We start from the raw sequence: 24,376 nt of genomic DNA, 5'->3' as shown, positions 1-24,376 counted from the left end.
AGCTATCTGTGATGCACGATGTAACAGATCCACTTCAAGACACACTTTGCACACCAATTACACTTCAGGAGGGTCAACAAAACGTTCCAGTAAATGGCACCAAGAGCCTTTGGTACCAGACATATGTGTTTGAAAAAAGGAAGGAGTCAACAACGACGGTAAAGTGAAGCATTTGTTCACAATATCCTCGAAACACCACACACTGGCAACACGAGGCAAATGCCGTTAGGTTGCTACCCATGGGGAACGACAAAGTGGGCACACGGTTCGCCCCCCGGTCGCCCACCACGAGTAGAGGCAATCGGAGTGTATTGCAGAGTTACGGCACACTGCACACTGCATATCGGGAAGACGATTACTCGAAGCTGAAACGATAGCAAAACAAATGGGGCAAGGATCTTTACCGGAAAAGTGCTCGTCCATATTCCTGCCGAAGAGCATCACACAGTCCCATACATTGGATGACCCACCGAAAAGCAATACAGTCATTTTCCGCATCCACACGTGCCATTTGTCCGCGGATACCCCGCAGCCCCGTGTCTTTTCACATGTGACCACCGGGGGCCTTAACGGGAAATCAGGCTTAAATTCTATATGAACCGTTGAATCTGTATCTTCCACCGTATATTTAAGTGTAATGCGATTCCTCAAGGTGCACACGGACACGGTGTACCTTTCGTTCACGTCGAAGGTCGAGCCCCCGGTTGGGTTCTTGCTTAACACCATGAGGAGGCTCTCTCGTATGAGACATGGTGACAAGTGCTCCTCTACAAATGTATAAAAATAGTCCTGCAGTTTTCGCTCCACAGTCTCAAGCCAACTCTTGACGATGGAAAGTGTGCTGCTCTGCAACAAAAGGGCAAAGACGGCGGCGGCGCCCTTCGCCAACTCACGCATGGGATCTGCTGCATTGGGACGTGTTAACGCAATTATTTCGAAACCCAGCTGCTCACCAGCACCACTACTACCATTACCGTTACAAAGGTATGTATTTTCAACCCGCTTGCTTCCTGGTACAGCCGGGGAAAGCAATAGTGCGCATAAGACGTCAAGAAGTTGAAAAACTTCCTCTCGCCATTCTTTGCTTACACGCTCCTGCACAGGACCACTGAGCGTTACACACCACGCAAGCAAATGCGGAAAGAGGGTTAACTTTTGCTTGTTCGTTTTGGCAATGACAGCCGCCTGCCTCCGGAATATTATTGCTTTTGCCGGTGACTTTGAACTAAACTCCTCCCGAATGTCCTTCATTGAGCGTCTTCCTGTTATCTGCCGCATGATGGGAAGCAGAACGAACCCAGAGCGCACCAGTGTTAAGTTAGAAAGCAGCGCTATAGCGCGAATAGCACTTGTCACAGTCTCCATCCCAATGCTGTCTAACCGAGTAATAGAGGTGGCGCAGAGCCACTGATAGGCATAATTCATAACTGCAGCCACCTTCGTGACGCTTACCTCCGAAGCCCGCAGAACCGTCACATCCGACGAGCCCAAATCACTAAGGCAGTTCGAGGTGAAGGCAATGAGTTTAGTCATGAGTGACAGTTCCTCCTCGTTCGCCTGCTTAAGTGAAACCACGGATCCTGCCACAGCGTCGAACAGCACAAGATTTATGGAGCTCCGTAACGTATCATCAACGCGGTTGTGCAAGTTAATACCACGCCTTGCCGAAACAACGGCGACAACTGCACGTTGAGTATCGCATAACGAAATGGGTGCATCATTCGGTGCTTGAGAAACAAGGCAATTATTCGGTGGCATATGGCGAAGTCTGAAGGAACTCGCTAGCAAGCGTGTGAAGACACGCACAAGCTCGTTGTAGGCTTCCGTGTCAATAATGCGACTGGAAGTGAGTTCCGCCAGGAATTCGAGGCCATCGAGAGGCTTTTTTTTCCTGGCGTAGTCAATAACCTGACGGACAGTATCACCCCTCACAACTGGTAAATGACTTAGATGCCTGTGAAGCGTCATCGCGAGCAATCCCGTATTGGGATGCAGTGTAGGGATCATGCACATAGATTCTTGAATAGCAGAAGCAGCTTCGCCAGAAGGAACTTTAGCGAGAAAAGAATCCCCAACAATGTCAGCAGCTTCATCCAGTGTAGAAAATAACGCACGATAATGGCGAATAGCTTCTTCATGTGTCGGCGCATCGCCCACATGCAGGAGAGCGGCTTCGGCAATCCACTGTGTAATGGTGCTTACAATGCACCGGACGCTAGAGTTGAACGCGTCACCACTGGAGTGAACTGCGGTATCCCGGATCACGACAGCAAGCGTAAACAGAAGTTTGTGCACCTCCTCTCCGCGTAGGAGCAGTGTGTCTACTTCTTTGGGCGATGAGATGGAGAGTAAGACACGCGGCAGCAGCTTTGTCACGAGCAGCCTCCTCGTTGGCTCAGCCAGCACCTCCTGCACGCGGGCGGCGTGCAACAGGGGCCGCCCAACAACAGCGGCACTCGCTGAGTTAAGTTCCACCGAGGAAGCAAGCAAGTGAATCAGTTGAGAGGTTCGTACACAACGCAACATTGATGGTACGATTCCGCATAGTGGAGAGTACTGATCCAACAACGCAAACGGTACTTTTCCAGTCCCTGTGGCAGCCACATTTGCACGTAGGTGAACTTGGTGTTCCAACCAGACGTCGCCGCTGCACGCAATTCCTTGGATCAGACTACAAGAAGCGAAGGGCACAATGTGCTGCAGCCTCCCACACGCTGCGATGCTACTCTGCGGGTCGCTCATGACACTATCAAACAACTCCAGTGATACAGTATCTCTCTCTTCCACTGAGACGCCGTACGAGTTGAGCAGTTGTTCGATAGACTCCACGACTACATTGAAGGCCTTCGCATCGATAGAATGTATTTTCTTTGACATCGCCACCAGAAGTGGGTCCTCTTCCATTTGCAGGGCCATGCGAAGTGCCTTAATAGACATGTATTGCTCTGCATGCAACCGCGGAGCGATGGAAGCAACGATGCGGAATACCATTGGTAAATCGATGTCCTCGCTACTGACTTCCAGAAGTGAAGCGAAGGGCTCGCCATTCCCTAGAAACCTCGCCCATGCGATGAGCTGCTGTTGAACCAAAGTGCCGTTATTTGAGTCGCCTTCATTTCCACTACCGTCAGCCTCCGCAGCGCCTTCGCTACCTTCGTCACCACTGCTGTCACCTGCCCCGCTGCCATCGTAACCCGATCCGCTGTCACCTTCCTTGGAGGACTCCTCTGCTTCTTCCTCACTTTCATCGTTGTCAACCGACACTAGCAGGTGCAGTTTCCGCAACGACTCCTGAACAGCCTGCCTGAGCCCCTTCTTCTCGGCACTCGTCAGTGGGCGGGGGTTAACCTCCTGTTCGCCGAGAAGCGAATCCACACATAGCTCCACTGTGCGAAAGTCAGCTTCCTCACAAGCTTTTGAAAACAAAGTGATCAACCGCTCAGGATCCCTTAACTCGTGACTTCGAAGTAAATCCTTCAACCAAAACGGTCCCGGTCCCACGGTGGCAGCGATCTGTTGCAGTTCACTAAGTGCATCATCGTCACTCCACTGTAGGACGTAAGAGAGAACCCGATGAAGGGGGTGCATCGGTTCCACCCCGTCACTATCCTTCCGCTCTGCTGATACGCTCAGTCTCACAGCACGTAAAACACCGTTCGTAACAAGTTTTTGAATCTCTTTAGAAGGGATACCCACGGGAGAATGTGCATGCTCTTCGCGAACACAACTTCCATACGCGTCTGTCATTGACTGCAACAGTTCCGCAAGAATGTTCCATTGTTTCTTTTCCACGTACTTTGCCATAAGCGTTTCCGCCCCGACAAGCACGCCCGGTAAACTCACAGAAGAGCCAATTAATGCCGCCTGAAGTACATCGAAGCTTTCCACCAGTGCAGCGTTTGCCCCTCCACCAGTCCGTTGAGAAAAAGAGTCCGTGGGGCCACACAAGAGTTGCACACATTCACTGAAGCACTCAGTATGACGAGCTACACGCTCCAATGTCTGTGCTACGACGGAGGCTGTTGTGCTGAGAAGCCGTCCCCGCCGCGCTGGTTGTTCGAGAGCTGTGGCCAGTGTTGCTACTATAGAAGAAAACATCGTGGCGCCTTCGCGTTCGTGTCCCTCCCCTAGCTTCGCTGAGCGGACACACCGAAGTTCCCACACACGCATTAGTGAGGAAAGCACTAAATCCCATTCCCGCTGTACCACATCACTGACATTGAGGATCTTGCGTTGAAGCACCTCGCTGAATTCCTCAATCGCGCTGGCGAAGGCTGAAGAACGAGTGACTGGGACAAGCAATGGTACGAGTGACGGGTAAATAATCTCTGCCACCTCAGGGTCGTTGCAATCCGTGATACTGTTCATCACCACACGGAGAAATCCGCCTTGCATGTGAGACAATGCACTGGAAGAGTCACTACCAAACCAAAGTAGTTGAAGCTCCCACGCCCTACGGAGTACCACAGCGCAACGGTCGGACATCGCGTTGTATAAAGCAGTAGAAACCTGCTGATGAACTCTTAAAGTTGCCAGCTTTGAGGAAAGAATGTCACGCAGAAGTATAAGTGAAGCAGACCTTACAACTGGAGCTTTAACAACCATACTTCCTTTTGTAACCCCCTCAGGTGGCGGCATAATCGGCTGCACTGAATTCCCTTCTACAAACTCAATGACCTTATGACATGCCGAGGCAGGGGCACCCACACGTAACATGTGCCCCATAGCGCATACGCAGGAGTAGAGGGCGTTCGACCGACGGTCCAACGTGTCATCCTGCAGTGGTTTTCCACGGCTCTGGGCAATGATTTCCTCATAATTGCTAATAAGATCGGTTACAATACTGTCTGCATGTTGCTTAAGTACTTCCGTAGTGTATGCAGCGTTAAATGCATCCGATGCATCCCTGCGTACAGACGGCTCCATGTCACACATGCGAGTTACCCATGCAGAAGCAAGTTTCGGTAAGCGCTTGGTCACAGCTTGTTGGAGCAATGAACCGCGTAACAGAAACTCATGCAGTAGCGCAAACACACCCGAGCGAACCGATGCATTTGAGTGCTCCGCGTGCCGCACGACCGCCTCGACGACTTGCGGCAAGTAATGCACCAACTCCTCCTCCGACATAGCAGATGCCCCCCGGTTCAGCTCCACGAGAGCTTTGAGCACGGTTGTTTCATTGCTTTTCTGCAGCAACTTCAGATTCACCTCCATCATAGCGGACCCTTCTGTGTTGCTCTTGACGGGTTGTGAAAAATCGCCCAAAAAACTCTCTAAGCTGTCTGGAATACCACGAGATGCAACAAATGACAACGCGGCACGTCCCTTTGCTGGTCGCGGCGGCATAGCTGAAAACGTTGGTATTGGGAAGGTGTTTAAAATACACACAAGAGACGGAAAGCACTGGTATTATTACCACTGTTACAAATATTTCCCACTTTATTCGATTTCTCACCTACTCCTTAATTGGTTTGGTCGTTCTTTTTTACTTTTGCCTGGAATACTCTTTTTATCTTATGTACATATATATATGTACACCGCCGATGTTACTGCCCTAACTCACGTTGGTTAACACGTTTAGTGCAGTAGCCCCCAGATAACAAGAACGATTGGTATTACTATTATTGTTCCTATCCGTTAACTTATTGTTGTTGTTAAAACACGCACCGTAAGTTTCTTTTGTTTCCACACAATCAGTGATAAGTGGAAGCTGAAGCAAACAGTGACGGTCCGAGGTTTGAAAATTCAAAAAGAAAGGACAGAAAGGGGTGGATACTAGTGCGGCGTGATGTGACCTTTCCACTGCTGAGTTACGGAGAGGCTTTCACGTGATTACGCGCGAAAACAGAAGAGGAAGGAGTGAATTTCAGAGTTGAGCAAGTGAAGAAAATGCAGTCTCAACGCGTAGAGAGTTGGGTGCGTGCATGTAAAAAAAAGGAAAAGGAGCAAACAAAACAAAATAAAACAAAAAAAATAACCTGGTGTGGCTTTATGGATACGAATCTATGAGGTGGCAGCGCATCTTCAGGCGCTAAGTTTTCCGGTTTCCTTTCAATCATCTCCGCAGTAACACGTGCAATCATCAAAGGGATGAAGAGGAAGTACCTTAGCAGCAAAGAGAGTTGTACCATCGTTGAGAAACGTAAGAACTGAAGAGGTGCGGCAACTAAAGAGTACAAAACACCCAAGCAGTTTCTCCGTTCCTTCCTCCGCACAAATTCTCTCTCTTTGACCCGACCCACTTTCGCGGGTAACAGAAAGTTAAACAAGTAACACGGCACTTTTTTGTTTGTTTTTGTTTTTTTTTGTCAGTCCCTAATCTTTCCTCTTCGCACCATCGTGTAGTACACCCAAGGTTACGGCCCCTCAGATCCTCTACTACACAATAGTGAGGCAGAGGAAACGGCACCAGGTTTGAAGAAGATAGAAAATAAGATGGGAATGTATGTTTGGAGAAATAAAACGAAAAAAGAAATCCGGGCAAAAGGTGAAGCAAGAAACGTTTGGATGTATGCTTACCGTCGCACGCGGCCCATAAACTTCGGGGCACCGCTCGGCGTTTCCTCTTCTTCACATCACCTCCCTTTCTTTTCGTTTGCTTCTCCATCTATCAGTGCGACGCTAATACACCTCTCGAGCCACAGTGGTCATGGGTCAGTGGAAAGTGAGTGAAAAAAGCCATGTGCTAAACAACTCAGCAACAAGACCAAACCACTTCCACCTTCCACAGTCCCATCACTATGTGTGTCGAAATGCACAAGCATACGCACACGTACGCGCTGTATGCGTAAGTACCGTCTATGAAAATTTATGAATAGTTTGTTTATTGTTTTACACCGTCCAGTGCTGCATAATGCTGTCATTAAGCGGGGTACTGTGCGCTCGAAAGAAAATACCATGCGGTGGTACCTTTAGTGGCGCGATTTCCCTCAGTGGAATATGCCTCCATGACTCAGGAAGGTGGAGCACTTCCGGCATACACAACTGTTTCTCCACAGCTAACTTCACCAACGTCTCCAGCACCGAAACACCTGCGCAACAGCCATTAAAGGAGCGCTCAATTATGTAGTACACGTTCACCAGAGCTGCGTCAGATGTGTTGCGAACACCACGGAAGTCATCAACAATAACAGCATTACGCGGGTTCAGTTTGCAGCAGGCAGTGGAATTATCGAAGATTATCACCCGGCTCATGTCACGGCCCAGTAGTCGGAGATCTTTGGTATGCAACGGCTCCGTAAACCACGAGCTATTGCGGCAAATGACATCATCAAAGACGGGGCCACTCTGACTAAGCTGTCGAATTACGGGGGCCGCCGTTTCCTTGGTTGAAGCAGTCCAAAGTACAACCTCTAGTCCCTGCATGTGCCGCAAAGCATTCAACATGTGCAGACAGTAGGGCCGAAGAATTGCACCGGTAGCTCCAGAGTCACGGTTGCTCACAAGTGTCTCGTCCAAATCAAGAACAACTGTAAGAACTGGGCGGCTGTCGAGAGCATCATACTCCTGCAGTAAAAAGCTCTGAAACAGCGTTCTCGCAACGGGATCAGGTTTCTCTTCATCCGACTCCTCAGCACGGTGACGCTCTGCCGACAGCGCTGCGGCCCGTAGACGACGGCGCGTTTCTGTTGGAGAGGGAAACCCGGGGAGAGTGGCGCTCACAGATAAGCGTGAGTTACTACTACTACTGCTGCTACTGTACACCGTAGAGTCTGTGAGCCCTCCTGCACTCTTCTCCGCAGATGAGGCCGCTGAACGCAGCTTTCTGGTGGCAACAGGTGTTTCTTCATTAACAGTCGCAAGTGAATCGTCCTTGGCTCCACGTGATGCAGCCGTTGCAGCTCGTAGTTGAGTGTGCCAAAAAGACTTCACAACGGAGGTTGCGTTGAGTCGGCGGAAGGTGTCCGCGTTCAGACTTTCAACTCGACGGAGATCCGACATGCGGCCCTCTGCCTTTCCCTCCTTGCCTACCTATTACCGGGGGCAGACGCTAAACCTTGTGTGCAAGTCGTCTCACTTCACCACGCAGTGGTTTCCAGCTCTCGTATTTGCAACGTTGTACTCCAACTGACTACCGCAACTGTGCCCAGTGAGCAACCTTTGGTCTGAGTTGCTCAGTCACAACCACTCGGCTACTTGTTTAATCGTGCAAAATCAGCGGTTACTGCTTAGTGTGTTTTACACACTTCCTGTTCCCAAGAATCCCACACAACGTTCAATAAGCGTGGAACGGTATGCTCACCCTCAAAAACCGCAAGCAGTCGGCAGAAAGCGAAATGAATGAATGAATTTATAGGGGACCCTACCACCGGTCAAGTTCACTCACAGAGCGCCGAACCAATGCCAGTTGCACGCCACAGGATGTAAAGATCCTTAATTAAGGTCTAGGAACTGCATTAGAGCAAAACAGAAGGGGAAAGGCACAGTTAGGAGCAAGGAGAGAAATTGCGGTATGAAAAAAGAAATGATCAAACCCACAGGAAGATGCTTGAGAGACAAAAAAAAAAAAAAAAGTGGAACGGGACACAGTGCGAGAAAAGCTCGGCCAAACAATGCATCACCAACTGAAACTGCATAACGTATTGGCAGAAACACATAACGAACATGAGTAGCCTTCACAAATTGTGGTCACTAACGAGAAGCGCTACGGGCGTTAGTGCATGAGTCACGTCACCACATGCACAGCTGAACCGTACACATACATGTTTCTGGTTCGCGTTTGCATATATGTACATTATTGCAAGAAGGATAAAAATAATATAGAGAAGAGGGAAAACAAAAGAGGGAGACGGCGAAGGCAGTGGGAAGGACACACCATTGCCTCCACCTAATTGCCACAATAACAACAACTGTCCTTCTATCTATTGTTACAGTCACTGCAGCTCACAGCCCGCTGCAGGTGTTGGCATCCCTCCGACCTACGACCACACAAACAATAATTATACATTCTCTTAATTTACTTTCTTTTTTTTTTTTTCATCTCTCGTGTTGTTGGTTTCGTATTTTTTTTTTCTTCTTACTGGAGAAGAAAGGAGGGAGCAGCCTGCTACCGACACCTCTAGACCCTCAATATTGGGTAACGAAGGGGGGAGAAGAGAAATTATCACTTGTATCTCCTTCCTTTCCCTTCACCACTCCATCATAAGCGCTTGTTTCATTTCTTCTTCCGGGGTTGCACACTTCTTTTTGTTGTTGTTGCTTCGTCCTTTCTCTATCACCTTCTCCTTCATCGCTCTTCCCGGTATTCCATTGCCTCCCAACCCCCCTAAACATCACTCACTCATATTTCTCTCTAATCCTCTCGCGGTTGGTCACACTCTGGCGGCTCCATCACACACATAAACACACATGCATATATACACATCTAAGCACCACACCACCACCATCCTTCAAGTACACCATCAATAGGACTTGCCTCATTCATAATCCATCACAAACACACACACACAAATATATATATATATATATATATAAACGCACAAACCTTCCTTCAAGCCTCTACGCGCAACCTCTCACGCCTGCCCCAGGAGAATTCTATCCTTCAAGGTGATATCTATTAGGCGGTTCAGTTTGTCTACCTCCATCTGGCGCATATGCTGCGGGTCCTCTGGTTCACCTTTCTTCGGTTTACACAGAGTACGGAGGTTGGGGGACAATTTAAGAATAAGTACTGAGCCACGTGAATCTCCTACCAGCACAACCGGATCTTGCTTGTGGAATACAACATGGGTGAGTTTGGCATTCTTTACAACCGTTTGAGAGCAAAGTGGCTCGCGCTTATTCTTATTTAAGTCAAAGACCATCACTTTACCGTTGGACGTCACAGCCGAAAAGACAGTAGAACTATACGGCGCCCACGCGACGTCACCAACAGAATCACCCGCATCAAATGTTAACAGCGGTTTTGTCGAACTCCTCAACCACAATTTTACGGTCCAATCGGCAGAACACGTGAGGAAGACATCGGGATGGAACGGATTCCAGCGTGCAGTGTACACGGGCATGGTGTGACCCTCATATCTCTCTAGGCACTGACCATTGTACCCTTTGCTGCAGAGCATCAGAGCGCCCTCCTGCGTACCCACAATAAAAAGGTTTTCGTACGCATTGGAGAAGTCAAAGCAGGTTCCACTAAGGCGACTAAGTACCAGTGATTCAGGATCGAAGACACATGCGCCCGTTGTTGTTTTCATTACATCCTTGAAAATCAATTCTTTCTTCTGCAGTGACCAACTGGTGATGCGGCCGTCTGTACTGATGGAATAGAAGCGAAGGTCTACAGTGCTGCGACACCACTGCACTTCCCATACCGGTTCAGTGTGTTTCCCTGATCTTACGGTTGCCTGACAAATCTGTTTGGCTTCCTCCTTTGGTTTATCATGCATGCGCAAGTCAAATACGCAGACCGACCCGTCATAGAGCCCACAGGCAAGCAAAGACGTCTCCACTGGGTGAAACGACAGGCACATAACACCACTTGAAACAGTGAAGGACATCTCTGGATGAGCAGGAAGTGGAGAATTGGGGACAGTGGGAACCGTGTTCTTCAGCGTGAAACAATGAATCGCACCCTTTCCTTGTCGCTGGAAGTCGTAGCTACCAAAGCCTACAGCGAACAGGTCCTTGTAACGATTGTTAAGGGCAATGCTGGTTACGGCACGATGTTTCACCTTGTTGGTGAAGAATTGCCATAAGGGCAGTAGGTTACCATCCTCCTTGTAAAGGTCACTCTCATCTTCCCAGTACTTGAAGTCTTCAATAATATCATGGCAGTCATTCTGATTCACCATGCGCTCGATGATCTTGAGGGAGTGTTTGTACGCAGCCGAACTGAGCACCTCTTCAGCTGTCTTAGCACCACCTGATTCATCGGCAGTGCTGCTGAGTTTATCTTCCTTAGTTGGGCGATGACTAGTGGTCTTTTTCTGAACCGCCGCAGCAGACTTTTCGGTCTGGATCCGATCCTCCTCGTAGGCATCGTATATCTCCCACGCCGTTGCCATAGCACTGAAGGTTGCTGACGGCGGCGGGTCAGTCAGCACGCATCGCTCCACCATCGCATTATTCATTGTTTGACTCCCACGATCGCTGTAGTTAAACTGATTCTTCAAAATACTCGTAGAAACACCCTTATCGACCAGGTCCGGATTCAACTCCGCACGGGCAGCGAGCTCTGTGTCGTGCTCACGGCGTTGCCGGTCCTCACGTTGTTGTATCGCTTCGGGATCATCCTTCAGTACGGAGCCGCCATCAACGGAAAAGTGCCTGGCAGTTTGGCCAACACTCGGAAAGAAGCGATAAGTGCGGGCATCCTTTCTGTAGTCAAAGTACACTGGTGTGGACATGACAACAGGATCAGTAGCTTTTAAAATGCGCTCAATCACTGCGTCGCGGTCATCCTCTGGGGGAGCAGCAGCTACTGGAGCCGCATCTACGGAAGCAGCACTCCCACCGCTTGCTCGGCGTGCATTGGTATCCATTTTAACCCCTTCGTAATGATAAAAAAAATGACCTTAAGAGTTTTCTATATAACTGGGGTAAAGAATTCAGCAACTACGGAGTCCTCTACGGTTGCTTCGGCGGTTGTAATAAGTGTGTGTATATATCCTCTTTTCGGTTTTTATTTTGTTTATTTTCTACGTCAAAAGGTGCACACCCGTTTGTATCTTAGGAAAAGAGGAAAAAGGAAAGGACATAAAGTGATTCACTACTCAGTCGCCACCGGAGCCACATGGAGAAATTGCAAGTAGATGGTCCAACCCGAGAACACATGCGCGAGGCAATGGTCCAAAAATTAATCCAAATCCACATAAACACATTTGAGGCCAGCGGCCCTTATGACATCCGTTTAACCTCCTCTTTTGACTGTGTTAGAGAATTACGACGGATGCGTTAGCGCCTGTTCCCATTATTTAAAAAAAAAAAAGTATTTAAAGAAACGTAAAAACAGCAAATATTACAGAAAAAACATAAGATTAGCTAAAGAAGTCGGGAAAGAGATGAAAACAAACTTATGACAGGCAATTCAAATGATAAATCTGCACGCCCACATTTGTGATGTAAAAATAAGAGCAAAAAATAGATAAATAATATGCCACGCACAACACATCGGGCAGTCATCGACAACGTCGCACCGCCCGTGACTGAAGAGTGAGGCTCACGAAGATGAAGGCAAAATGAAAAGAGGAGAAAAGGTGATACCTCATGAGGCCACCAATGAAAAGAGGAGAAAAGGTCTCATTGAAAGTTTATTTACACTTTAACAGAAGCGGTTCTCTGGACTGACGCTCAGGAACAGTTTGTAAACCCGCTGCCCTGCAGCGACAAGTGCAACATCGTACGCAGCTCAAATACATGTACTTATTTATTTGGTTGATCCAACAACAACGAAGAAAACATATACAAAGATACGCGCGATAAACAACTATTTATAAGAGAAAAAGAACAGCTTAGAAATGATACAATATCAGCTGAGTGCCGAAAACCAGCAGAGCACCGTAGTCTTATCACCCTTTTCCCCGTGCGTGAACCACCGCACTTCAACCAAGGTTAACCACAGGTTTACCGACATAAGACGGCACGATTTGAGGCCCGGGGAAATGCAAATAAGAGCTGCACGAATTGTTGCGGCCAACCTCCTCCCTCAAGCGCTTCATTTTCCAAATATCGGGATCATCTGCTGAGGGACTCCTGCCCAGCACGGGACAAGGGCGACGCCATGACACGGGACGCACTTCACCACCGACAATAACACAAGCCCCACCATTATTGTCGCCACCAGTGTAATTACTACAGGAGAAGAGTGTGAGGACACGCTGAGCGAGCCCCACCTCCAACCCAGCATCCTTCTGCTCGTGCGCACGTATCACCAATGTGAACCCCCACCGCTGCAGAAAGTTATCGAGTGCAAACGAATTGAACTCATGGAAAGTATCTACCGAACAACCGCGCGCGTGGTTGCAGCGGAAACCTTGAGAATTGAAACCATTTCGCTGCGGCAGCGGCATTACTGCAGCCATATTACCACTTTCCTCGTCTGTAAAAGATCCCATCATATCCGACACACCTTGTGGAAGCGAGGGTCTCTTACGCAACGATGGGGTCGTACACGGATCGTTCCAAAGTAACTCACGAGCAATGCGCCGGCGCTTAGCAGTCAGGCAGTCATCGTTATCATCTGGCATAACACTGTAAAAACGAACATCACCCGGGCCACCAGGTACACTCTCCAAAAGCTCTTGCATCAAATCCTCCCCAGGGATATCATCTTCAACTTGTGCAATCGCATCATTGGTAGAGGAAAGCCCATCGCAACTGTACGACGAGTTACCATTCTCTGCACCGTGTTCTTGCCAAAGTTTCCATTCCGGAAATGGAGCTGCTGCGTTCCCTCCATCTTCATTGTCGCCCATCGTGGTGCCAGCTTGCACGAGCTGTCTCCCACGAAGTCGCGGAATACCACCATGGCACACAAAAGTCGTGTCATCAATTATGGCCACTAGGGGAAGCACTGCAAAAACATCGTTAACGCGTCTCCAAAATATGCTACCTTTCTCCTCACCGAAAAAGGTCAAACACTTAACCAGGAATGACGTTTCGCCATAGAGCTCCGTATCACCATTCACTCGGTCATCCTCATGATTACCTCGAAGCAAAAACACGTTTTCGGGACACAAAGTGCACCATGCGAACAAAAAAAGCATTACCTCAACATCATGCGGGCCCCGATCCACGTAATCTCCAAGGAATAACACCGGCCTCGTCATAAGCGACCAGTGTTTGAAGGGGACAACGTTATCAAAGATTTGTTTGAGATCGGAAAAACTACCATGCACGTCACCACAGCATACAACAGGTGAGGTAAGTCGTAGCGCTACGGGCATCGCTTTTACTGCTTTCATCATGTGAGTTGCCAGAAGCAGGAAATATTCAAAAATCTTATCTTTTGTTTGCTGAGGAAGTTCGATAAAGTTGTCGTCGTTACTCTCATAAGAATCGTTGAGATACTCCAAAACGTTTTCTGCGGCAGAACGGATCTCCTTATCCATGCATCGTTGTTGCCTTCCTCCCATTTTCTTTACACCATGAAACGTTATGTATGGATTTGTTTCGGCACCATTGAGATCCTCCGCATCGCCTGTTAGATTTATCTGAGGCTGGTCCACGTTCGAATCGCAAAAATCAGCGACGTTGCGCAGTGCCACACGTCGACCCCAAAGTTCAACAACGACAGACGAAATAATGTGCGGGGATGCTCCAACGTTGTTCAACAAACCTTGTTGACGATACGGAGTTGGATGGGGTTGCAAAAATTCTGCTTCCTCATTGTAGTAGAGGCTTGTGAACCCACCGCTAGTGGAAAAGCGCCTCACATAATTATGCAGCGACACACTTTGACTTGTTAGGCTTTGAGCACTGGTGCGCGCGTCAGCGACAAGCTCTTCTTCCGTGGGCGCCACCTCTGTCACGGTTAGGGTTGACGGTAAGATTTCATCTGTGCTCACCTTTTGGTGCGTAATGGTCTCTGAATCAACCAGAGTCACGAAGTGCTGCGACCGCAACGAGGCACTTTCCGGATCAAACTGCGCGTGGGACAAAAGAGGTTGCGGATTAAGGGTTAACAAAAACTCCTCCAAGCGCGCAATATCGGCAGCGGAATTTTCTGGCGGAGGCACATGCTTCACATCCGCCTTAGCCGCACGCAAGTCGCGTGCAACGAAGATAAAAGAAAACTCCCGAGAGAGTTTGTTGAATGAAACAACGGCCCCCGGCGGTAGCTTCCTGGGAGCAAACGACGGCTTTATCTGAACGCCGTTGATTATCACGCGGATGCTATTACCCGTAAGCGCCAACAGAAGGTCACCTTCGGTCGTGCACGAGACGAGGACATCACAACCCCTTCGAGTAGTAATGCAACGGCCGTTAAATAAACAGGGTCCCAGTGCGGGTAGAACGACATCGCAGTTCTCATCCCAACCGACGCGTATGGTTGTGCCTGGTGTGACAAATACATACCTCTCGTCGACTGTGTTTAAATCCATATGCAAAGAGGAAAGAAGGCCTGAAACTGAAACAACTTAGTCCTTATCTAACGTCAAGAAAGGGGTAAATGATGGTAAAGAAGGATGTGCATGCTGATAACACTAAAAGGGTGGTGAAAGCAATCGACCAGGGTGCGGGAAGCCGATTCAAGACACTCATGATCAACCCAATCTATCAACTTGATATTTATCTCCTGATCAAACCCCCAAACCACCGCGCCAACACGCGTTAACCACTGCACCAAGAAGTAACCAGTGTCAACAGCCAACAATCCATTAACGAGCAAAAGAACTAGTAGTAAAAGTCAGTGACAATAGCTATAATAATAACAATAAGATCAGCTGCAACAGACACCTTTAAAAAAAAGAAGGCTCTTATCACCCGTCCGCTGCGAAACTTGAAAGTTGCTGCAACTGAGCAGCGGCCCCAAATATTAACTCATCCACATCTCATTATTTCTCGCTGCCTTCAGTTTGCGCCACGGTGAGTCCAAATGGAAAGGACGTGCGTGCCAACGCTGTGCTCTTCCACTGCAGTCTAACTGAAAAACCGCGCGCAAGAGAAAAAAGGGAGCGCTTATATTATCCACACTCACTCAAACGCCTTCCCTACACATTAAGTGACGTAACGTCGGTACCCACATGTTTGGCACTACCACTAAAAGAGAGCAAAATGCGGAAAGGAGAAAAGAGAAGAAAGCACGATCACACAGCAATACGGCGCATGTGAACATATACAGGTATATGTAGAAACATATCAAATAACAGAAAAAGGGAGGTATGGCATACACATTAGAGTTATCATTTTTTTTCTCACACTTTACTTTAGGAGAAACTTTAGAGCGTTGCGATTCGGGTCGTCGGCTGTTGACCTCAGTTGAGCGCGGGTTACTTATAAAGATCGTCTCGCCACCGCACTATTCCAACGTATTCACCTCTCCCTTCTATTAAATCGTGGCATGAAGGTTTCGGTGGATGACGCACACACACACACACACACACACACACACACACACACACACACACACACGTACAGTTCCTTCTTGCGATCCAACACCCAAACGTTACAACTTGCGCCGCTTCAACGAACTCGTCAAACTACCAAGTGGGTCACGAGACCTTTTTGGGGCTGACCGTTTGGCAACCGCTGTCGTATGTTTTTTTGGTGCGCGCACCCGCCTACGGTAACTCTCCGCAGAGTCAGCTCCTTTAATACGCATATATTCCGGCACATCCACCACTGTTTGGTCGCACTTTGTATCTCCCTTGGAGCGTGAGAGAATACGCTTGAGGACACCACTGTCTTTATCACCCATATGGCTCATGAGGTGCGCACTACGCGTAAGCTCCGCCGCGACGGCTGCAACGCGCTGACGGCGAGTAGAGGAGCGGGTGATCGATGCCAACACATTGTCCACGCGGTACTGCAATCGTGACGCCGCATGTCGATCCAGCTGCTTGAAAGGAGCGAAAGATTGGAATGTACCCCCCAGGTAGTCACGTAGTTGCTGCTTCACCTTCCTCGCTTGATGAAGGGTTAAAAATGTGATGGCCACTCCATCTTTGTTTCCGCGCCCAGCACGCCCCACACGGTGCGTGTAACGGGAGAAGTCCGAGGTTGTGGCATTGGTAACACCATCAAAGAGAATAACATTGCTCACATCAGAGAAATCAATACCACGATGCAATGCACTACCACCCTCATCACCACCCGCAGCGAGAGACTTCCTCTTTCCCCGTGAATTAGACCTTGGAGTAGAGGTAGTCGTCTCCTCATCACCGTCAGTTGCACCCCGCATGCGGTCCAAGCTTTCAAGCGTCCCATCTGTACAAACAAGTGTGCCAACCTTCCCAGTTTGAAAGCGGCGAAGCGCATCCACACGAACATTCATCGGTAAGTTGCTGTCATATACGAGAGCGTTGATGCCCAACTGCGCAAGGAAATTATGCAACTTGTATGTTGTATCCTCAGAGTTCACGAAGACAAGGGTCTTACCCTTAATGTGCCCTAGACGGTAAAGTGCATACAACAGGGTGTGATGATGGCACTCATCAGTTGACACCAAGTAGTAATGGCGCAACGTACCAGCGGCTGCTGCACCACCGCGAACCGTCACACGTGACTCCAACACAACGTCCTCTGCCCCCACTGGCCCTTCACAACCTGTCGGTTCCTTCTCCCCGTCATCTGGCTTAAGTGATACCGTTATTGGATTATGAAGTAGCTGGCCCTTAATCTGAGCGACACCATCCGTTAACGTGGCGGAAGCCAAGATTGTCTGCGCAGACGTTGGTAGCACTGACTGCACTGCTCGTAGTGAGCCCTCCGCAATCGACATGATCAGGTCGGCCTCGTCAATCACAACGCAACGCAGCGGCTTCATGTCATCTGAGGTAACAGAACCATTGCGGCACAGTTTGCCCAGCGAGGCAGCGGTGCTAACAAGTATTGGTGCAGCGGTGAGGCGCAACGCATTTGCGGTGGATACACGAGAGGTTAAATCATTCACTATAATTCGCGGTTTCACATATCTTGTCAGCGCATTAGCGACCTCCACCGTCTGCTTGCAGAGTTCCTCCGATGGCAACAATATTAGAGCGACAGGGTTTTGCGCGTTGCGGCGGCCACATGCACGTTCATTCTCGGTAATAATGCGCTGTATTACTGGAATGAGAAAGGCCCCAGTTTTACCGGTACCTGTCTGTGACTGAATCGCCAAATCTCTCCCCTTCATCGCCAACGGAATACATGCGCTCTGCACTGGGGTAGGGGCCTTCCACTTCAGTTTCTTAATAGCCTCCACCAATCGGCTATCTAACGCTATATCCGACCACGCCTTGCGTACAACGTCACTCGGTGACCCACTCATCTCTACCTTCCCAGACGCTCGGTAAACGTATGCCCTCCTCTTTCCACTACCGAAGCCTATAACCGTGTAGCCTCTCGGTTATCGTCCCTCTTTCACCTCAACTTTTACAAATAAAGAGAAGACACAGAAAGGTATAGAAAAGCAGCGAATATTACCCACCGTCCAAAAAGAGGGAAACTGCGACATAGTGGAAGACCTCCCCCACCTACCTCCGTAAATTCCCTCTTGCCCTCCCCTACCATGTTCAAGAAGCCAGTAGAACGGTGAAAATTAAAACAAAGGATTAACAGTGGTAGTGATTTTTCTGGTTCCTATCGTGAAAACCCTTCTTTAAGAAGTATAGAAAATATCTCTTGGTCTCCACAGCATGACACTCCACGCATCAGCAGAAACAAGTTGACCCTCACACCCCTCCTGCCAATCCCATGACACATCAGTCACATTCTCGACATGACCGGCGTGCTTAAACAGCAGACGATTGGCTGTCACATTATACACACAGCACATGGCATCACCTTCGCCACCAGTACAGAAGAGGTGTCGCGAGTGTGGACACCATTGTGCCGATGAGATAGCGCCTTCGTGAAGCTCTACAGTCATTACAGGGTGCAACGTGTAACGAAGATCATAATAAAACGCTTCACCTTCCTCCGAGCCCACTAGAAGCGAGGTACCATCAAGTGGAGAAACCGAAGAAGACGTTGCCGGCACTTCCAGACGGAACAGTTGAGATAACTGAGGGTCACGTATGTCGCCTCGCAAGACAGCGCCAGACTCTACTGATGCTACGAAGCTGGTTGGCTCCATCCATGAAAAGGAAACCTCGTTCACGCGCGACTCATTTTCTATGGTATATTTTTGGACGCAGGAAACAACCCGAGGGTCATCTTTGGACATGTTTGCGATTTGCCAAACACAAATTCTACCGAGGGACCCGGCCGCAACGGTACCATCGGTAGTTGTGCTCCAGTCGAGTGCACCACACGGGCCATTTCCCCCCGTTAGGGTTAAAAGGTGTTGCCCCTCACCGTGCCTCTTGTCCCAACGGTCTTGCTCCCTAACCACAGCTTGCAGAGCGGACATTCGCTTGTTATAAAGTGCACGCTCCTCACCGGTATCCCCTTCACTGGGTTCATTTGGAGGAAGCGGAGCACGTGGGCGCGGTGGGTCATTAGGAAACTTATTCAGCGAGATTCTTGACCAGTCAAATACATAAGCATTGCCATCTTTAGAACCGGAAGCAATAATGAGTGGGTTGGCGTGCATGTATCGAGCGGTGAGTGGTTCACCATCATGAAGTATAGAACGCTCTATGCGCAGCCCAACAGCAGAGGGTGCCATTCCGTAGCCACCAACCTCACCCGTAGCCTCACAGTATGTGCTGTACGTGGCATCAAGAGATTCAGCACAACTTGGTGTTGTGACAGAAAGCAACTGCAGGTAAGATTGGTCTCCATTACATGCACGCGTGCAGCACAGAAGCGTGCGAGTGAGTAGCCCTGGTTTTGAGGTGCTGAATGGCATTAAACGTACTGCCGGACTCTCCCATACAAGGTCGATGTGAGTTAACCTCTGGTAGAGATCACGTGTGTGTTTTCGCCACGTGCGGTACCTTTTTGTCTCCTGGTAGGAACCCTCGCCAACTCCCGTAGCCGCTACGGAGCTTGACGGTGACGACTCCTTTATGGGGAGGGCCTCGCCTCCTTCATGGGGTTCCACCGAGGCTTTTCGCATGGATAGTGCTAAAGAGATTCAAATAGATACAACCAGGAAATGCGAAAGACGAAAAGAGCAAAACAGGAAGGAAGATAAAATGGTTAGCAGAAGGGACGAAAAACGGCGCAAAATCCCTCCAGTTGAGGGTTCACTCCCCTACAATGGCATACAAGACACGAACTTACATCGGTAAAAACGTGTGAACTGGGTTAAGTGCGAAAGGCAACCTTAATAGTGTGTCCCCTTGTCAGGTAATGTCCCACTTAACTCGAGAGCAACCGCCCACTCACACACACTTCTTATACGAGGTTCACGGAGGTACATGTGGCACATTATCTATATCACCGGTATTATGTCGGGGGTGGGAAGTCAAGTTCCGAGCACTCACAACTGAACTCGCTCAGCTTAAACGTTGAAAACAACTTTGATGAGTTCTAATTCGGTCGTTAAGCATGGGGGGAAAGGAAAAACAAAAAAGACGTCATTGAGGAGGAGAAAGAAAGGATTAAAAGCTGACCCACCAAAAATCCTAGCCAACATCGGCCTCCGTACACGCGAGTGCATACACGCTACGCGTATTACCGCTTCGACTTTCCTGTTTGAGCTTCACTTATTCTCGCCCTACATTTTGCCCCTGGCGTGGACAACAACCGTCCCGTCTAATAGCGACGCCATTTGTGCTCACAGATATTACAGATACAAAATATAGTCATCGGTTCGTCGGCTGATCGTGTCTGTTTTTGTGTCCAAGTACAGTTCTTGGCCTTACAAGATGGACAAGGAAAGAGGGTAGAAGTGGTGGACGTCGCTTTCCGTATTTCTGTTAGATCCGTATCCCTGCTACGTGCCAAGAAGGCCGCTTCCTGGCGCTCACGCTCTTCGGGATTCAACAAATCCCTCTCTTTCATACGCACCAAAACCTCCACACTAAACTTTTCTTCAATAATACTCTCTCGAAGTTCCCTATTTTTAGCATCACCCAAATGAACTAACAACATACGGAATGTGTCAGCGGACTCTGAGCGCCCGCCCGGAATAGCCTTTACAATACGCAACGCCATATCCGCAACACGTCCCTCATCCTCTTCTTTCCGTCCTTGCATGAGTGCTTTGCATAACAGCGTTTTCCACTTTGTTAAGCGGGTATCCCCTTGTCTTCCCTCAATATTTCTCATTGTGACAGATGTGTTATTTATACAATTGGGTGTCACCGGAGGCGATGTGGGTGCCCCCAAAGCCGTTTTGGACTCCTCTCTGAAGCGCTTTACGCCTATTTTCCCATCATTGGAATCCTTACCCATTGGAATCTGCACGTACGCTGCAAACTTTTGACACACTCTCTCTCTCTCTCTCTCTTCCCGTTTAAACCTGTGCTGAAAGAAGAGAAAGAAATTGTCACGTACGAACGCTGAGAAGGAGACGCAGCGTGCCTTTGCAGTCTCCTCTCGTTTGTTCTCTTTTTTTTTTTTTTTACCTTTCCACCTTTCCCCCTCTGATTCAATAAACAACAGCGTGGTGGATGTGTGTGTGTGGGGGGGGGGGGGGGGGGTGGAGGGTAAACGTCAGTAAAAGAAGAAAGGAAGGAACAAAAAATCAAAAGAATAAGAATGTAATGACGGGCGAAAGAAAAAAAACGAGCGACGCGTTGTTAACGAGCACACCATCAAAACGAATAGACAAACAGAAGAGCATATATATTTATTTATAGGAAAAAAAAAAAACAATCAACTAATGTCTTCTAGGACTCCACATCCTCGTGATACGTTGAGAATCAGTGACCCTAAGTGCAGGAATAAAACACTCAACTTTCTTCCGAGATCAAATAAGCTCCATAACCTCCAGACTTGAGAGGTCAGATCATTTTTAACCCACTGCGAGTAAATCCGCGCATCCGTTAATGATACAATATGAGAGAACTATGTAATATCATTTTTCCATGCTGATGCAAATGCTTCCACACACACACTCCTCTGCGCGCTACATTACGCACAGAAATACCAAAATTAAAGACACCACACACTTGCAACTGGAAGGACTACTGTCCCCACCTTTACATCCCTTTTTCCTTTTATTTACTCCTTCACTAATAGTAAAACTCACATGTATGTTTAATGAATGTTACAAGCGCGCATATGCAACCACGGAGATGCCACGGTGGTCATTGCACAAGTGCCTCCATACACAAACACAAGTATACACAAAATAGACTCAAAAAAAAAAAAAGATCAAGAATAAGAATGAAAGAGAATGGAAAGAAAAAGTTGCATGGATGGAAAGAGTGTGAAACAACAGATACCAATCAACCAAGAATAAACATCAATAAGTTAGAAATTACAAGGTTGAACATCATAAGGGAGGAGGTGAAGTCACCACCTATGCAGTCCCTCCCCACCCACTCTTGCACACGTACACAAGAGCAACAAAAACGCGGCAATTTGTTTAATCACCTCTTCTCTTCTTTTGTCTCTTTTGTTTTTCTTTTAAATCTCTCTCTCTTTTTTTTTTGTTTTTCTTCGCTTTCTTTGTTTCGACCCTTACTTTTCTTTCCTGTCGTCTTTCTTTTTTTGTTTCTTTGTCTTAATTCTCTTTTTTATTTTTTTTTATTGTGTGTTTATTTTTTTTTTTAACTTTCTTCACGATTCGGGTTTTGAGGGTAGTAATAATGAGGGAGGGGAGTGTGTATGGTAGTGGGAGTAATAACAAAAGTAATAATAACAAACATGATGAGACATATGTATATGCACAAGCACAGTGCAATACAAATACACATATGCATTTGTAAAAAAAAAAAAAAAGGAAAAGAAAAAGGAAGAGGAAAAGCGGGTGAATGAGTCAATAAATTACCGACATTAAAAAGCTGAACATAACACGACGGCGGCAACAAAAATTGCTCGCCGTTTCTTCAAACTATCATTCGAAGCACGTAATCGACTGGAGGAAAATGAAAAAGAAGAAAAGGAGGAGGAGGAGGTGGAGGGTGGTGAGGTGGAAGTTACGGGAAAACAAAAAAAAAAAAAGAAACGAAAAAAAAACAAAATAAAAAGTAAAGCAGAAAACAAACACAAGAAGAGCAATAGCGGCATTTGTGAATAATGCATTTCGTAAAGTTGTTATTAAGTAAAATATGGTAAAGAGGGAAAAGAAGAGAAACAAGAAGTGCAGAGGAGAGGAGAGGAAAGGAAACAAATGCGGCTGAAAGGAGCGGGGGGAATGAATAAAAAAAGAAAAAAACAGAAAGCACTGACGGGGAAACGGAAAAAATACCAATAAGAGTAATAGTTGTAATCATAATAACAGAGTGATGACAAGGAGGAGGAAAAAAAAAAAAGAAACAACAAACCAAATATATGAGTGCAAGAAAATAAAAACGCTGAAAGAGACCCAACTACCTGCAACTTTCGAGAAGGAGGGCACAATATTTTACACACAAAAAAAAAAAAACACACACACACACACACAGTAGATTTCCTCAAACACTAAATGGAGATATTACCATTACCCCTTCCGCTCCCCGCCACACATTCACCTCTCATTTGCATACCCCCATTTAGTTCCTCTCATGAAGTACCTGAAGGCCGCTTAATGAAACAAATTCCTTTACCCGAAGAAAAAAAAAACATGTACATGTGAACTTCACACGTACACGCACGCACACGCAACAAAAAAAAAAAGAAGAGAAGAGAAGACAGATACAGAACATGAAGGCGTTCCCCCCCCCCTCAACAAACAAACAAACAAACACACACACACACGTGCTCCATCAAGTAACACTAACCTCCATATAAACATAAACATTCGTATAAATATATTGCTTGCGTGTTTAAATGTTATATATATTTTTCTTTTTTTATTCATTCATATTCGGATGTGTTTATTTATTTACTTTCCTTCTCCTGATTTACCTCATTTTTTTCTTATTATTTCCCTTGCTGCCGTCTTCACGATTCCTCACCCTCTCCGTCCTTGTTCCTCTTCCTCTTCTTCTTCTTCCTCATTTCACCTTCAATTTCCTCATGCTGCTTATTATTTAACTCGCCCTCTCAATAGTTCCCACCACACGCAAGGGCATACAAAGAAAGAAAGACACATACGCATATATATATACAGATATATATATATATATATATATATATATACACATATATGTGACTCATCTCTCTTCCTTTTTTATTCCCTCTTTGGCTATTGTCCTTTCTTTTTCTTTTTTTTACCCCACGCGCTTCACACACATATGTGTATGTATATATGTATATATACAACTATATTTACAATTAAATATATAAAAATATACATATCAACATGCAAAAAGTACTCTGATCTTGGCGTCCCGTAACGAATAAAACAACAACAACAACACGACGAAAGAAAAAAAAAGAAAAAAGACACGTAATAGAAAGACGGAAGAAAATGGTAAAGGTGAAACAAAACACAAAGCAGAAGTAAAAAAAAAAAAAGAAACAGCAACCCAAAGAAAGTAAACCGTCACAAAATGGAGAAATTTGCATAGGTAAGCTGACACCAATGTTGCCGCAAAGAAGAAACGAAAGGGAGAAAATGAAAAAAAAACTAGAGAGGGAAAACATACGGGGGGGAGGGGCACATCTGAATTCCACATCACTTCCCAAAAATCCTAAATTTAAAGTACCCTCATTCTGTTCTTTTATTCGTTTCTTTTTTGTTCGTTTGTTTTTATCTTTTGATTTTTCTTTTGATTAATTTTATTTTATTTTTCCTTCCTCCTCTTCCCCT

The 24,376-nt window shown here is 47.2% G+C and overlaps 10 protein-coding genes across 10 annotated transcripts; 2 read left to right on the top strand and 8 right to left on the bottom strand.

Annotated features, from left to right (window-relative positions):
- Positions 1–225: 225 nt before the first annotated feature.
- TbgDal_XI5670 (hypothetical protein, conserved) lies at positions 226–5,346 on the bottom strand (the record flags this gene model as incomplete). Its single annotated transcript, XM_011781411.1, has 1 exon — positions 226–5,346. The coding sequence occupies one exon, from the start codon at positions 5,344–5,346 to the stop codon at positions 226–228; it is 5,121 nt and encodes a 1,706-aa protein (XP_011779713.1).
- Positions 5,347–6,166: 820 nt separating this feature from the next.
- On the bottom strand, positions 6,167–6,607 carry TbgDal_XI5660 (hypothetical protein, unlikely; the record flags this gene model as incomplete). The annotated part of the gene is made up of 1 exon (XM_011781410.1): positions 6,167–6,607. The coding sequence occupies one exon, from the start codon at positions 6,605–6,607 to the stop codon at positions 6,167–6,169; it is 441 nt and encodes a 146-aa protein (XP_011779712.1).
- A 224-nt stretch (positions 6,608–6,831) lies between these two features.
- TbgDal_XI5650 (hypothetical protein, conserved) lies at positions 6,832–7,941 on the bottom strand (the record flags this gene model as incomplete). Its single annotated transcript, XM_011781409.1, has 1 exon — positions 6,832–7,941. One exon carries the CDS (start codon positions 7,939–7,941, stop codon positions 6,832–6,834), a length of 1,110 nt encoding a protein of 369 aa, XP_011779711.1.
- A 1,571-nt stretch (positions 7,942–9,512) lies between these two features.
- Positions 9,513–11,480, bottom strand: TbgDal_XI5640 (dynein intermediate chain, putative; the record flags this gene model as incomplete). The annotated part of the gene is made up of 1 exon (XM_011781408.1): positions 9,513–11,480. One exon carries the CDS (start codon positions 11,478–11,480, stop codon positions 9,513–9,515), a length of 1,968 nt encoding a protein of 655 aa, XP_011779710.1.
- Positions 11,481–12,539: 1,059 nt separating this feature from the next.
- On the bottom strand, positions 12,540–15,041 carry TbgDal_XI5630 (Calcineurin-like phosphoesterase, putative; the record flags this gene model as incomplete). The annotated part of the gene is made up of 1 exon (XM_011781407.1): positions 12,540–15,041. One exon carries the CDS (start codon positions 15,039–15,041, stop codon positions 12,540–12,542), a length of 2,502 nt encoding a protein of 833 aa, XP_011779709.1.
- A 1,064-nt stretch (positions 15,042–16,105) lies between these two features.
- TbgDal_XI5620 (ATP-dependent DEAD/H RNA helicase, putative) lies at positions 16,106–17,911 on the bottom strand (the record flags this gene model as incomplete). Its single annotated transcript, XM_011781406.1, has 1 exon — positions 16,106–17,911. One exon carries the CDS (start codon positions 17,909–17,911, stop codon positions 16,106–16,108), a length of 1,806 nt encoding a protein of 601 aa, XP_011779708.1.
- A 330-nt stretch (positions 17,912–18,241) lies between these two features.
- Positions 18,242–19,645, bottom strand: TbgDal_XI5610 (hypothetical protein, conserved; the record flags this gene model as incomplete). The annotated part of the gene is made up of 1 exon (XM_011781405.1): positions 18,242–19,645. One exon carries the CDS (start codon positions 19,643–19,645, stop codon positions 18,242–18,244), a length of 1,404 nt encoding a protein of 467 aa, XP_011779707.1.
- A 641-nt stretch (positions 19,646–20,286) lies between these two features.
- TbgDal_XI5600 (transcription elongation factor, putative) lies at positions 20,287–20,928 on the bottom strand (the record flags this gene model as incomplete). Its single annotated transcript, XM_011781404.1, has 1 exon — positions 20,287–20,928. One exon carries the CDS (start codon positions 20,926–20,928, stop codon positions 20,287–20,289), a length of 642 nt encoding a protein of 213 aa, XP_011779706.1.
- Positions 20,929–21,738: 810 nt separating this feature from the next.
- On the top strand, positions 21,739–22,254 carry TbgDal_XI5590 (hypothetical protein, unlikely; the record flags this gene model as incomplete). The annotated part of the gene is made up of 1 exon (XM_011781403.1): positions 21,739–22,254. One exon carries the CDS (start codon positions 21,739–21,741, stop codon positions 22,252–22,254), a length of 516 nt encoding a protein of 171 aa, XP_011779705.1.
- A 1,238-nt stretch (positions 22,255–23,492) lies between these two features.
- Positions 23,493–23,960, top strand: TbgDal_XI5580 (hypothetical protein, unlikely; the record flags this gene model as incomplete). The annotated part of the gene is made up of 1 exon (XM_011781402.1): positions 23,493–23,960. One exon carries the CDS (start codon positions 23,493–23,495, stop codon positions 23,958–23,960), a length of 468 nt encoding a protein of 155 aa, XP_011779704.1.
- Positions 23,961–24,376: the final 416 nt, after the last annotated feature.

The sequence above is a fragment of the Trypanosoma brucei genome, chromosome 11 (genome assembly GCF_000210295.1).
Source record: "Trypanosoma brucei gambiense DAL972 chromosome 11, complete sequence".
NCBI lineage: Eukaryota > Euglenozoa > Kinetoplastea > Trypanosomatida > Trypanosomatidae > Trypanosoma > Trypanosoma brucei.
The sequence above is the reverse complement of the archived record's forward strand: the minus strand, read 5'-3'. Positions and strand labels throughout refer to the sequence as shown.